The 14,969-nt window shown below is 39.4% G+C and overlaps 2 protein-coding genes across 5 annotated transcripts in view; one reads left to right on the forward strand and one right to left on the reverse strand.

Annotated features, from left to right (window-relative positions):
- The window catches only part of FOXN3 (forkhead box N3), a 526,444-nt gene that overhangs the window by 329,701 nt on the left and 181,774 nt on the right, over window positions 1-14,969 (forward strand). The gene's annotated exons all lie outside the window — the stretch shown is intronic.
- On the reverse strand, window positions 12,205-12,684 carry LOC122739994 (40S ribosomal protein S23-like). Its single transcript, XM_043981753.1, has one exon. The coding sequence runs from the start codon at window positions 12,682-12,684 to the stop codon at window positions 12,253-12,255; it is 432 nt and encodes a 143-aa protein (XP_043837688.1). The 3' UTR covers window positions 12,205-12,252.

Genomic DNA, 14,969 nt, shown 5'->3' on the forward strand with positions numbered 1-14,969 from the left:
GTTGTTATTTGTTTTGTAAGAGTTCCAATGAGGAGGTCACCAGGTGATGTTTTGACGTGTGCATGAATTGAGTTTAAGTGAGGCAGAGTTGTTCAAAGTCACCAGCCTTCCTCTCTCCCTGAGTCATTGAAGTCCAGTAGCAGGACAAAAGTCAAGCTGACTGGCCATGGCCTGCAGTCTTCAATGTCTGACCAGTCTTTAAGTGCTCCACAGTGCCTGCTTGAGCCACTTTCATTCTTGGCTGTTGGAACAAATTGTTCACATCCACCCAGTCCACATTGGGACATTTTCACATGCTTGGGTTTGACATCCCCCTAACTCACTGACAGGTTCGAAGCCTGTTAATTACCCTCAGCCTGATTTAGTCCATCTGCCTAGGGTGTGGCTGTTGCATATACAGCAGCTTTTTGGAGCCATGGTGAAAGTTGGGTGACAGGTGGACACCAAAGGTGGATGAGGAGCCCTGAAAATGGCTCAGCAAGTCCTCACACCAAAGGTTCTAGTCCTCCTGAACACCCCAGGAGAGATATAACATGATTGCTGAAGGGTTTGAGAGGATCTACTATAGGTTTTTATTTTATTTATTTTTATTTTTTAGTGAGGCAGTTGGGGTTAAGTGACTTGCCCAGGGTCCCACAGCTAGTAAGTGTTAAGTGTCTGAGGCCGGATTTGAACTCAGGTGCTCCTGACTCCAGGGCTGGTGCTCTATCCACTGTGCCACCTAGCTGCCCCCTACTATAGGTTTTTAAAGGATGATCTTGTTGACACACCCTTGACCTTAAAAGTGTTTACTCCCTGGTTTTAGATGTGCTTGCAATAAGCTAATAAAATACTTCTAGTGATAATCTTAACACCAGAACAAGGGTAAGCTTCTATTAAACCTTTCAGAGAAATAGTGTGTTGATTAATTGAGCTTAAGCATAATATATCTCCACATGGCAAATTCTATTATTTATCCTTAATGCTATTAATTTAGTTACAGCCGTGCATCTAATATGTGTTTTCTTCCAAGATTATGAGCATTTTTAGTCAGATGTCTTTGGCCAGTATGAATATTAGCTGTATAATGTTGACATTAGCCAAAGTGTGGGTTTTAGTATTTTAGTGTAGCCTCCCTGTTCTCCTTTTTCTGTACACTTTCTTTAGGCCAAGAGTGAATAGTGAGGCTCACTCTATAATTGAAATGAAATATGATGTTTCTATACGATATCATATGGAACCTAAATAGTTTCTTTCAGAATTGCAAGGGATTTCTCAAAGGCAGCTTAATGCTGTGGATTGCACATGGGGACTGAAACTGGGGGGGAAAATGTCTTTTTGGAAATCTCCCTTCTCTAGACTTAAAGTGTTTCTCTGGCTGTACAAAATCTTAACTGTTCAAGCTGTGAGACTTAAAGACAAAATGCTTCCTGCTAATTATTAACAGTTACCCTGTAAGAACAGAGCCATTATAGGGGCAGTGAACTTTGGCACGTTGCCCCCTTTCACCACCCAAACAATGCAAAATGTGTGGTTGGGGGTGGGCGATGGTGGCAAGGGATACCAGAGTGTTGGCACCAATTAGTCCTGAGATTACTAAAAGAGGATTGCAATTTCAAGGCCAAAAAAAAAAGAGTAGGGAGTGAGTAAAAGGATTTGAAATGAGATTATGGGACCTAAATGCTCCTTGCTTTTGTTCAGGAAGTAATTCCACAGTTTTGCTCAAGCCAGTGAGACAATCCAGTTTAGGGTCTGAAGTGGTGGATCAATGTCCTGGGGCTTCTTAAATACTTAAAAATAAGTTGATTTCCTGTTGTACTTGTCAAGCTTCTCACTCATACAGCAACAAGAACCCAGAGTCCTTCCTCTAAACAAACAAACAGGGAGAAAAGCTGTCAGGGCATCAAAAGTGGTGTGTTCTCTTCAAAGGAAATTTTCCATGTACTATTTGTCTTCAAGGAGAAGGCTCTACAACATCTCGGTAGGTGTTTCCCAGCCTAGAGTTCATATTGGTTTTGAAACAGAAATAGGAGATCAACTTTTTCTTCAGTCCAACTCAGTTCATACCAATGTGTTCATCAAGGCTGACATTTAGATAACCCTTAAAGCTTACAAAGCATGTTGACCTGTGTTAGGAGGCAGCTGGGTGGCTGAGGGGATGGAATGCTAGACTTGGAGTCAGGAAGATGCGAGTTCAGATCTTGTCTCCTTCACATAGTAGCTACATATCCTTGGGAAAGTCACTTAACCTCTCTGGGCCTCAGTTTCCTTAACAGCAAAGTGAGGAGTGATAAAGGCATTTAATGCACAGGGTTGTTGTGAGGATCAGATGGGATAACATATGTAAACCTCTTTGCAAACTTTACAGCACCATAAAAGTGCTAGCCGTTATTCTTCTTATCTCATTGGATCCTTACTCCAACCCCAAAGGGTAATTAGTGCATAATGCACGTTTTTGAAGAAGAAGGAGAAGAAGAAGAAAAAGAAAAAGAAATAACCTTACATAGGTTTGCCTGTAATTACAGAGATGATAATGGGTGTCAGCCTTTAAATATTTATTAAGTACCTACTGCATGCAAGGCACTATGCCAAGTGTTGGGAATACAAAGGAAGGTGTAGAAGACAATACCTGCTCTCAAGGAGCTCGTAATCAAAGCAGGGAAAACAACAGGCAAACCCCTACAGTCAGTGCTCAGCATTTGTGTATTTTAAATTTCTCAACTTCAAGCCTATCTGTGATTTCATTAGGAACCTCATTTTCACTTTCACGTTGGCTACTGAGCACATTTACGGCCATGTGCAGTAGAGAAGAAATAAGCAGGGACCAAGTGCCCAGCCTCTCTGGCCACCAGTAGCTGGATTCTGGATAGTCTGGGCCAGAGGCAGCAGGGCCCACCCCAGATGGGACTTCGAAGCTCAGTTTGGGGGCCTGGACTCACCCCAGACAGGTGCTTTTCATCAGGGAAGAGTCATGGGAACCCAAAGGGTGATTTGTCATGTTTTCTCTTTTCCAGTTTTTACATCGGGGTTCTTCTGACATCACTGCTGCCCCTGCCCCTCCTATACTCCCATCCTGCATTGTCTCTCCTCTCCCCTGCATTTTATGGGTTATTTCATGGTTACTCTGTTAGGAAAAGTGCATATTATCAGAAATAATGCTTTACTGTAAAGATTTGTATGCAGAAAAGTGTATTTTCAGCAATCTCTAGAGAAAGATTACAGTTTTTGGTGGTTGGAGGAACCTAACCCCCTCCCATAGAGTCAGTGTATCAGTATTATCTTTTTTAACTTTTGCCCCATTTTCTAGGAACATTACCCCTGCGAATGTTGAGGATTGATTATATATAAGCAAGCAGCATCTATGATAAACTGGAATAATCCACACAGGAAGCCCCACTAGAATTAAGGGCGTTGCTTATGGTTACACCTTTCAAAAATGTACTTTTGTTTCCTGCCTAGGTAGAGTGTACTCAATGGCATTCTGTCTTTGGTGATGGTGTATCTTTCTGTGATATGAGCGTCATCCTTCTGTGTGTGCATCAAAAGGAAAAGTTCCCACTTATTGTCATAAGGGTAATATCTCCAATTTATATGGGGACATATGACTTACAAATTAATTTTCCTCCCAGGTAGCATATTATTAATCCCATTTTGCAGATTTACCAAGTACCCTAAATGGATATTATCAACCTCCCAACCTGCCCTAATCTTTTATCCTGCATGTTTTTGTATTATCAATACTTAACACAGTGCTTGGCATGTAGTAAGCACTTGATAAATGCTTCATGAGCTAACTCAACTTAACAGATGAAGATTTTTTTTTTTTGGCTGGGCAATGAGGGTTAAGTGACTTGCCCAAGGTCACACAGCTAGTAAGTGTCAAGTGTCTGAGGCCGAATCTGAACTCAGGTCCTCCTGAATCCAGGCCCGGTGCTTTATCCACCTCACCACCTAGCTGCCCCCACAGCTGAGGAATTTTGAGACTCTGAAAAATAAAATAATTTGACCGTGGCTATAGAGCTAACAGCAGATTCAGGTATTTGAACCCAGGTGTCAATTCTAAGTCTAGCCCAATTTCTACTATAAAATACATTACCTCTCTACTATCTTGCATTTTGCACAATATTTTCATTTCAGCTCCCTCTGTGAGCTAGTAGGTGTAATTATTTATTCATCCTTATTTGACAGTTAAGGAAACTGAGGTTGGGAGGAGTAAAATGACCTCTTCAAGGTTAAGCAGCCTGTATACAGCAGAGCCATAACTGAAACTCAAGCCTGCAGAAGCCAGGTCTCTTGCACTGTAGCATGAAGCGTTCCTCATTGTACAATAATGCAGGTAAAAAAGGAGTACATGGCTCAGAACATCATTTTGAAAATTATTTTGAGCAAGTCCTTCACATGTATATGTTTTCTTATAATTCACAATTTCTCTTGAATGCAGTAAGCAAAAGCAAAAACATTTCATCCAAGACAGAGGTTGCTTGGGCTACAGTTCATTGAAGCTTTAATTGCATTTGACTCCATAATACACAACATGGCTCTTTTTGCTGCAGACTTACCTTCCTAATTATGTTTACTTATGTTAATAATAAAATGAGTTTGTATTCCCCGTGCATACTCTTGCTTGGCAGCCTGGGGAGGTAGCCTAGAAACATTCTGGACATTGGAAAAAGAGCCAGCCTGAAGATAAAAAAAAACTGACCATACAGCTAAACTACACATCAGCGATCCAGATTTTATCATTGACATTGTTGAAAAATTGGTGGGGGGAAATGTTTGGTTTACAAGTTGTATGATCCAGACATACAGTGAATGGTCCCAAGACTCAATTTACTCATTTATTAGTTATGGCATTATTCTGAATACAGGTAGATCTTTCCTTTCTGAAATTTGATTTATTTAAAATAGCTTCTTGGTATTCCTTCTATTCTGTAGGAACTAGCATTCTTGCCTCCAAGTCCTTTACAGATAGGCATCTTGCTCTAAAACCTATTGATCTCATCTCTCAGTTGGGGAAGACTAGGGCTAAGTAACAGACCCCCAAAAGGTCCCCTAGTTTTACTTGCCACATAGATTACCCAAGGCTACTGCTCACAGCAGAACAGTTACATGGAACACAAGGTCACAGAGCAGAAAAGTAGCTAGGAAGAGAAGGCCTCAAGGGTGGTAGATCCTTTGGAGTGCTGAAGTTCCTAAGCATTGCAATTTCTGGGGTCTCTCAAATGGGAGATAGTGGTAAAGAATAATTATTTTCCGTTGTGTCTCTACTACCAGAAGAATACAGTATGAACAGTTTATGACACTCTACGAAGGAGCTGGGTGTGAGTGGGAGAGAGAATATAGAAATGTAAGATACAATCCTAGCCCTAGTTGGGAGACTAAGACATTTGAAAAATAGTATGAAATAATATTTGTTTGGTACCTACAGGATTGATTGTGGGCTTGAGTTTAGACAAGGGGAGGGATCAATAGAGTAGAATAAGGAAACAGAAGGAAAACCCGAATTCTAACAAGATATTTGACAAAATCATCATATACCTTCTTGTATGAGATAATGAGATGTGGCCTGACAGTACAGGTAGTTGAATTTGGAACTAAATACAAAGAGGGAGGGAGATTGGCCTGTAACCCCATTCTGTTTAACATTTTTATCCAGAACTTGAATAAAGACACGTCACTGACCAATTTGATAAATGTAATAAGCTGGGAGAGATAGCAAGAAAGAATGGGATTTAAAAAGAATTTTTAAAAGTTGCCTTGATGGGCATAATCTAATAAGGAAAAAAAAAATTACCAAATTTAAGATGCAAGATTCTGATGGGAAAAAATCCCAGCTATGCAAGTACAGAATAGGGGGAACATGGGTTTTTAGTGGACTACGGTTTCCATTAAAATTCACAGTATGATGTGGAAGCCAAAAGAAACTAATGTAATCTTAAGCCGCATTGATAGGAGTTTGGTGTTCAGAGCAAAAGAGGTATTGATTGTATAGTACTCTGCCCTAGTTAGACTGTGTGTGGAACATTGTTCTCAGTCTTTGGGGGCACATTTTGGGAGGAACTTTGATAAGCCAGAGATTTTCCAAAGGACGGAAAAGGGGAATGATGAGAAGACTCCAAAGGCAGATCATTTGAATGAACTGGAAAAGACAGGGATGGGGTTAGTGTCATACTACTTGTATCTGTCTTCAAAGATTTAAAAGGGTTAGGTAGAAAAGAGATGAGGCATACTCTGATTGACTCAAGAGGACACAATTAATGGAAGGTCTGAGGGAGCAGTTTTCCACTCAATGTAAGAGTCCCTGCAATGAGACTGACCACCATGCTGACCACAAGGTGATGAATTTTTCAGCAATAGCAAGGTTTTTTTTAAATTCAGTTTTATTTTATTTTCAGTTCCAAATTCTCTTCCCTCCTCTCCCTCTCTCACCCACTGAGAAGACAAGAAACACAAAACACATTACAAATTTGTATAGTCAGGCAAAATAAATTTTCTGTATTATCCATGCTCTCCTCTCCCGACTCCCCCAAAAAGAAAGAAAGATATGCTGTGAGTCCATCACTTCTCTGCCCGAAGCGTGATAGAATGTTATATATATCATGAATGCAGTTGTGGTTGGTTATTGTGTTGATCAGAGTTCCTATTTCAGAGTTGATTGCCCTTATAATATTTTTGTTATTATATACCTTGTCATGATTCTGTTCACTTCACTCTGCATCTGTTCATATAAGTCTGCCTAGGTTTCTCTGAACTATCCCCATCTTCATTTTTTAAAAAATGTATTTAGCATCCCCCTCCACCAATTACATGTAAAAACAATTTTTAACATTTGTTTTTAAAACTTTGAGTTCCAACTTCTCTACCATCCTCCATTCTCCCTCCCCACGTTCAGAAGGAAAGCAAATTAATATAGGTTATATATGTGTAGTCATGCAAAACATTTCCATATTTCTTATGTGCCCATCATCATTTCTTATAGCGCAATAAGTATTCCATTACATTTATATACCATAACTTGTTTTGCCCTTCCCCACTTGATAGGCATACCATTAGTTTACTATTCTTTACTACTATAAAATGAGCTGCCATAAATGTTTTTGTGCATATGAGTCCTTTTCTTCTTCTTTTTTTTTTTTTTGGTCTCTCTGAGGATACCTTGTAGTGGTATCACTGAGTTACAGGGTACACAAAATTTAATAGAGGGTTTGGACCAATTCACAGTTCCACCAGCAGTCAATTAGTGTACCTATTTTCCCATTGTCCCGTTAGCATTTGTCTTTTTGTCAGCTTAACTAATTTTGTGGATGTAAGGTGATACATCAGAGTTTTTTCAATTTGCATTTCTCTAATTATTGGTGATTAGAACGTTCTTTCATACAAATATTGAAAGCCTGGATTTCTTCCTCTGAAAACTAACTTTCAAAATCTTTTGACCATTTATCAATTGCTCTTATTCTTATAAATTTGACTCAGTTTCTCTATATAATTTAGAAATGAGACCTTTATCAGAGAAACTTTCTGCAAAGAATTTTTTTCTCTTCCCTGTTTTTCTTCTAATTTTAGCTGCATTGGTTTTGTTTATGCAAAACCTTTTGAATTTTATTTAGTCAAAATTGTCTGTTTTGCCTCCTGTGAAATTCTTTTTCTCTTGTTTGTAAGATGACAGTGGATAGAGTGCTAGACTTAAAGTCAGGAGACATGGGTTCAAATCTTGCCTCCGAGGGTAGCAGTGTATGACTATGGGAAAATGAACCACCCTCTCTGAAACTTAGTTTCTTCATTTGTGAAATAAAGATGTTGAACTAGATGACTTCTAGCTCTAAATATATGTTCCTAAGATTATTAATTCAAAGCACTAGCTATACCTTTGAATCACACCTAAGACTTTGTAAGTTGGCCAGGTTTTGAAATTCCATTTCATCATCTATCTGTCTGCACACCTATCTTAAGTCTCCTTTTATGTCAATTTCCTTGAGTTCAGGGACTATATATTTATTTCCCTCCTAGCCCTTTCTACCTAGTAGGTCTCTGGACCTTATAAGAAAATAGGAATGAATTAAACCTGCCATGATCTCTTGCCCACATGTTCATCTGTTGAAGTCCTCCTCTTATAACCCCATCTCAGATAATTTTTCTCCACAAAGCCACCCTTTCGTGACAGATAATCCCTTTCCCCAAAACAGAGCGATTTCTCTTTCCACATGTGTCTCAAAGTACTTTGTCTGGGCCCATCCTTTGCAATTGTTTCTCTCTAGTATCACAATTTCTTGTATATCTATCTTTTCCTTTATTACACAGCACAACACACAGTGCTTAATATTGAAGCACTTAGTTCAAGTCTAGAAAAACTCAAGTGCTTATTTTCATATGTGAGTTGTCACATATAATTATGATATAGTCATATTAGAAACTCCAAGATGTTTCCTCAGCATCCAGTGCACTGTCTTTTCTCTGGACTTGAATGTTCCTGCCGATATTCTTGTAGAATAAGAGATATGATTGAATAGCATGGCTTTAAGTTTGTAATGGACACTTGAAATGGTTGAGGCAAGCCTGTGTTAGAATGCTTGTCATGTTAGGCAACATGATTTAGTGAAGAGGGCTTTTTACTGAAAGTAAAGAATGGACGGTTCTAGGCCTAGCCCTTCTCATCTTGAGCAAGTCATGCTAACACTCTGGGCTTCAATTTACTTCTTTACAAAATGGTAGAGGTTGGGTTAGATGACCTTTCAGTTCTCCTCTTTAGTATTCCATGAATCTTTTCATGGCCTTAGATTGGCACATTGATGATGGACTGCCTCTTCCAGTGTAATGGATAAACAGCTGACCTATGGAAGGAAGACTCCATCATCAGAAGGGTCATATAGAGACTGATAGAGTCATGGATTTAGTGCTGAAAGGAGCCCTGGAGACCAGCTAATTCATCCCCCTCATTTTACTGATGAGGCACTGAGACCCAAAAGAGGTCAAGTGTCTTGGCCAGAATCACATTACAGAGAGAGAGGAAGAGGGAGACGGAGACAGAAGAAGGAAGGAAGAGAAAGAAGCATTTGAACTCAAACCCTCTGGTTGCAAATTCCAGTCACTTTTTACTATACTGCTGCCCTCACACAACTAGAAATCTCTAGTGACTGCTGTAGAGTTGCTATTGCCAGTTAATTTCATGATTATAACGTTGCACTAATTGGATGAGGAATTAGAAAAATGTTCGGAGATCAAATAGATCTTAGGGTGCCCGTGGGCAGGAGAGAATAGAGAAGAAGGGGAGGGATAGACTACCATCCTCTCATTTTAACCAGCATTGATCTCAAAAACGAAATTCTCCGTACAGAGAAGGGATGATTTAGAGTTGTTAGAAATCACATATAGCATCTGGATTAGTTGCAGCAGTAACAAGCAGGAGCCATACTTAACATCAAATAGCTAGACAACCAGTATTGGGGGTCCTGGAGTGCAGTTGAGCCTTAGGCATCATAGGCAGACTCATTACAATTGAAGCTGTCTGGCTCAGACAGGTGAGGATGATGGATGAGGACAGGATAGCTAAACAGCTGCTGCCTGGCGAGTTAAGTTGGGTGGGGGAGAATGTGTTTGAAGAATAGAGCCAAAGTTTACGATTTGGAACTATGTTGCATAAATCCTCTTTGTTACTAGATTGTAAGTTCTTTGAGGATGAAGAGGCTGTTGTCTAAACTTTATATTTTTCTCCTCACTTGGCATATACTTTATGCCTGGCGGATGATTGATAAATGTTGGTTGGGTTGTTATGTTTGTGTTACTGCTAGGGAAGTAAATTCTCGAAACCAATCACATGGATAGGCTACAAACAAAAATCGAGGGGACTCAATTTGAGTCGTTTGGGTTGTGTGACGCTGTCTTCAGAGACTTACCGGGAGACAGATTATAATCATTATGGAGAAAATTATAGGCTCCTTTTTCCTATATGTAAGTAACAGAGATGATATAGTAGCAGAATCCTTGCAAATGAAGGCTATCTCTGTGGGTATATACATCCCCAATAATTATCACAGTGCCTGCCACATAGTAGGCATTTAGTAAATCCTTGCTGACTTGACTATACAGGTGTTGGAAGGAGGCTGAGTGATGTAGTAATACAAAGAATTGAAACAAGTAATACCTCGTATATATCAAAACTTGAAAAAGAAGTAACTATCACTGCTACATGAGTACTAGAGGAATGATCAGGGAAGTTGCCAAGAAAATCAAAGGCCCCGGAGGATCTATAGGGAAAGACAAGAAATGTGAACCCAAAATGAAGCTGTAGTATTTCTGTTATTTCCTGTCTAAAGTTCCTTGGTTTCAGAAGGTGGAAGCTGCTGCTTTTTTCAGGATATAGTAATAAAGGTGTGGAATTTGTTGGTATAGTGTCTATACCAACTTAGGGGGTCTATGAACTTAAAAACATTTTTTGGATAATTATATTTTAATATATTTCCTCTATGATATTATGTACTTTTAATTTTAAGCATTTAAAGGCATTATTTTGAGAAAGGGTACAGTCCTTGGGTTTCACCAGAATGCTAAAGGGGTTCCATGACACAGAAAAGGGTAAGAACCTGTAGCCTAGAGGATGAGTTTATTAATAAGCAAACATTCATCAGTTGGTATTGATTTGGGAGGAAGTCAGACAGTGGAAAAATTTTGAGTTGTAGTGCATTTTAAAGGTTGTTAAATTTTATTCAATTTCTAGTTGTACAGTTCCTTCAGTTAAATATTTATAAGTGTTGCCAAGCTGAGATCCTGCCCTATTTGTGCTTAAATAAAGTGCATTGACAACTTGTGCAATAATTATATATCGATGGTACTTCTAAAGAAATATGGTTCAGTTCTTCCCTCCCCCCACCTTATTTGTTCTTTTTTGTTGTCCTTGTTGTTGTTCTTTATTTAGCTCTTCTCCCCATCTCCCTTCCCCTTGGGCAACTTAAAAGTAAACATCATCCCAGCCTTGGCCAAGAGTTATCACAAATTTGATAATGATCCTATTTAACAAGTTCTATCTTAAATAACCTAGGTCTAGAAGAAGAGCCCTTGAGAAGAGACTGTACTCATCCAAATTCTAATGAATTGAGACAATGTGAGTTTTCTTTTCAAAATAATTATGCAATTTGTGATCCAGTCATCGGAAGAACTGAATCAAAACAAGGACATTGACCTCTCTTGAAATATTGGAAAGGTCAACTCTCTATACAGTAATAAACTCCATAAAGTTAATGCCTCTCATTTAGGATGTCATTGTATAAAGAGTGAACATAGTGGAAAGAACATTGATCATCAGGAGTTAGAAAACTTGGCTTTTGCTCCTGGCCCTTCCACCACCTTGCTGTGGCAAGTGACTTAATTTTCTTGGGCCTTGGTTCCCTCATCTCTAAAATGAGAGAGTTGGATTTACTGATTGAAGTTCCCTTTTCCAGTTCTTGTTTGGAATGATTCTAAAAAGAAAAGTGTTGGCAGCCTTCTTATAGGGGAATCAACTGGAAAATCAACATCCTAAATCAGGATCCATAGTGAAGAGGTTATACAAGGGCAACCGAGGTGATAAAAATAATAAAAGCTAGTGTTACTTTTAACAGGGACATGAAATCCACATGTACCCATAAATTGGTTTACAGTATTTTCATATTAGCTATTTCCTTAACTGATCAGCTATGTCCAATGAATTAGCATTCAGTTTTATTTGACTAAAGTGGAAAATGTTTCAGGATTTTTTTTTCCATTAAGGGAAAAGAACTTCTAATCTTATTAAATTATAAGCAGCATATAGAGAGCACTGCACCAGGAATTAGAAGTCCTGGCTTCTCCCTCTCTCCCTCCCCTCTTCCCTCTCTCCTTTCCCTTCTACTTTCCTCCCTCACTCCCTCTCTCTTCCTCTCTTCTTGCCTTCCATTCTTCCTCCGGCCCATTCTCCCTCTATCCCTTCCTTCCTATTTATGAAGCACTTAGCACAATGCCTGGCACATAGTAGGTGCTTATTAAATGCTTCTTCCATTCGATTCCAGTGCATATCTCATACTCTTCTTATGTTGGAAAAGTTGGAGATGTGGACTAGACAGACAATAATAACAATTAATTAAATGGATCTGGACCTGATTGGATGGCCAGACTCAACAAAAAATGGTCATCATAGAAAGTAGTCTCCAGTAGAGTACCCCAGGGATCTGCACTTGGTCTTGTTCTGTTTAATGTTTTTAATCAGTGACTTGTTTGTTTTTTTACATGAAAACTGTTTACTATGACAAAGATATCATACAATTTTTATGATCTTGGTCTTTCCTTCTTGCCTTTGTACAAGGCCAGAAGAGAAACATTTGCAACTTTCACAACCTTGAAGTGGACTCCAGGAATATCACCAACAGCATGACCTTTTCGACCAAATCCAGCAACCAAAACTTCATCGTTTTCCTCAATAAAGTTCAAGCAACCATCATTGGGAACAAAGGCAGTGATTTTCTTGCCATTCTTAATCAGCTGGACTCTCACACACTTCCTGATGGCAGAATTGGGCTGCTTGGCTTCAACACCAACTTTCTCCAAGACAATCCCTTTTGCATGAGATGCTCCTCCAAATGGGTTGGCCTTCAAGGCTGTGCCCAAATGAGCTTTCTTGTATTGTTTGTCATGCCACTTTTGGTCTTGTCTGTGGCTGCGAAGCTTTCTAGCTGTATGAAGACCACGGCACTTACCCATGCTGCTGCCGTCCGGGCCGAAGCAAAAAAGAGAATCAATGACTTGTTAAGGGCATAGATGGCATGCTTACCAAATTTTCAGATGACATTAAGCTGGGAGGGAATAGCTCCACATTGGAAGGTAGTCAGGATCCAAAAAAGATTTTGGCAGTCTAGGCTAGACTAAATCTAATAAGATGAAATTCAGTGGGGATACATGTAAAGTCTTACACATGAAATTTTTTTAAAATCCATTTTAGAAATATTTGGTGGGGGAAGTAAGATTTCACTTTGGAAAAGATTCAGGGATTTTTACTGAACTGCAAGTACAATATCTGTCAAGAATGTGATGTGCAGACAAAAAAAGATAATACTTTCATGAGTCGTGTTGAGCAGTATAGCCTCCCGGGCTAGGGAGGTGATAGTCCCCTTGCAGTCTGCCCTTGTCAAATGTTATGTGGGGTATTGTGTTCAACCCTGAACATCACAGTTTAAGAAGGAAATTGATAAACAAGAAAGTGAGGAGAGGAGGCAGCCTGCATGGTAAACGGTCTTGGGCCTATATCATAAGCTCTGCTGATGGACCTAGGACTGTTCACTTTGGGGAAGAGACATAATAGCTGCACGGGCTCTTCTTATATTGAAGGATTAGGCCTTTTCTATCAAAGAGCCCATTTAGACCTGATATCAGGAGAAACTTCCTTACAGAGGTGCAGTAGTGGAACGGGCTACCCAAGGTGACTCAGGGTTCCCTCTCCATAGATACTTCATTAGAGGTCGGATGACTACTTGTTAGTTATATTTCAGTAAGAATTCTTTTTGGGTATATGTGGGCCTAGATGCACTATCAAGCCTCCTTCCTAATTGCTGAATTCCTTTTAGGATATGTGTTGAACTAGATGACCACCAAGACCCCTTCCAACTTGGAAAATTCTGTGATTCTTTTATGCTTTTCACATAGATCCTCAGTTTTCTTATCTATGAAATGAGGGAACTACATTAGGTGACTTCTTGGGTGCTTTCCAGCTCCAAAATTCTATGATTCCGTGCTAAACGACTTGCCCAAGATCTCATAGCTAATTGTTAGTTGACACAGCTGCTTCTGAAACCAAGGTATACTTGCTAGCAGCGCCATTTTGAAAATTGCATGAAAAATAAGTTTTTATTGGGGTAGGGGTGGAGATAAAAGGGGATGAGGGGTGTAAGCCTTCCTTCCAATATATCACTATTTTCCAGCTCCATAATTCTGCTATTCTTCTAGCTTTATTATTCTCTTAGTAGTAACTCACATTTATATGGCACTCTAAGAGTCTAGGTCATCAGATCCCATGATTCTTCTTTCTCTGGGATTTTGTGCTTCTCTCTGAATGTAGCAATGTAGAAGAGCATTTTCATTATGCCTGTAGGCTGGCTTTAGTAAGTGTATTTAGGTGGGCTGTTAAAAGGCAATGCAACATTTCTCCTTCTCTTGAAGAGGTGTGTATGGGAAGACCATAGGTGTCCAATCAGCCACATCCTTAGGTTTTTGGCCTGTCTTTTTTTTTTTTTTAATGACAAGGGAAAAGCTCACTTGGATTGGAGTAGAGGACCTGTTTATATATTGAAATGACTGTAATGCAAAAACAAAAGGCAGCAAACAAAGATGAAAGAAAGGGTACTCTAGGGATAGCTAATCAGGAAAATGATCTTGGGAACCTGAAATTACCTCCAGGACTATGGCATATTTTTGCATATTTGGGAAAGCAAATACCATCCATACTACCAGCCCCATCTACCCATAAATAGTAGTGAATTATTATGTCATTTACTCTCATGAGATAATATTTATTAAAAGCACTTAGCACAGTGCCTGGCATATAGTAGGCACTATAAAAATGTTTATTCCCTCCCCCTCTCATCCCTCTTGAAGAACTACAGGGTCTGAAATACCATTGAAAATACACAGATTTTCCTTTTAGTACTTCAGTCTGGTGAAGGGCCCAGGTTTTGCCTAATGGAAATAGAACTGGGTGTTTTGGTAGTTGTCAATGAGTGAGAATGAAAACCGTAATAAGTGACCATCTCTTTTTACGGTTGAGGGAAAGGTTGGGAAACAGAGGATTGGCTGCCCTTGGATCTTAACTTACTGGTTCCTATGGTTATGCAATACTCCTGGCTGTAACATGATATAAAACATGTGTCTTCAAAAGTGTCAACAGAGGTCGTCTGCCAATGAGCTTCAAGGAAGTCCAAGGAAAATGATAAACTGAGAACCTCCAGGATAATGTCACAGGAGCAAAAAGACCTTTTTGGGCCATATTTGGAAAT

Source organism: Dromiciops gliroides, chromosome 2 (genome assembly GCF_019393635.1).
Source record: "Dromiciops gliroides isolate mDroGli1 chromosome 2, mDroGli1.pri, whole genome shotgun sequence".
In the NCBI taxonomy this organism is placed as follows: Eukaryota; Metazoa; Chordata; class Mammalia; order Microbiotheria; family Microbiotheriidae; genus Dromiciops; species Dromiciops gliroides.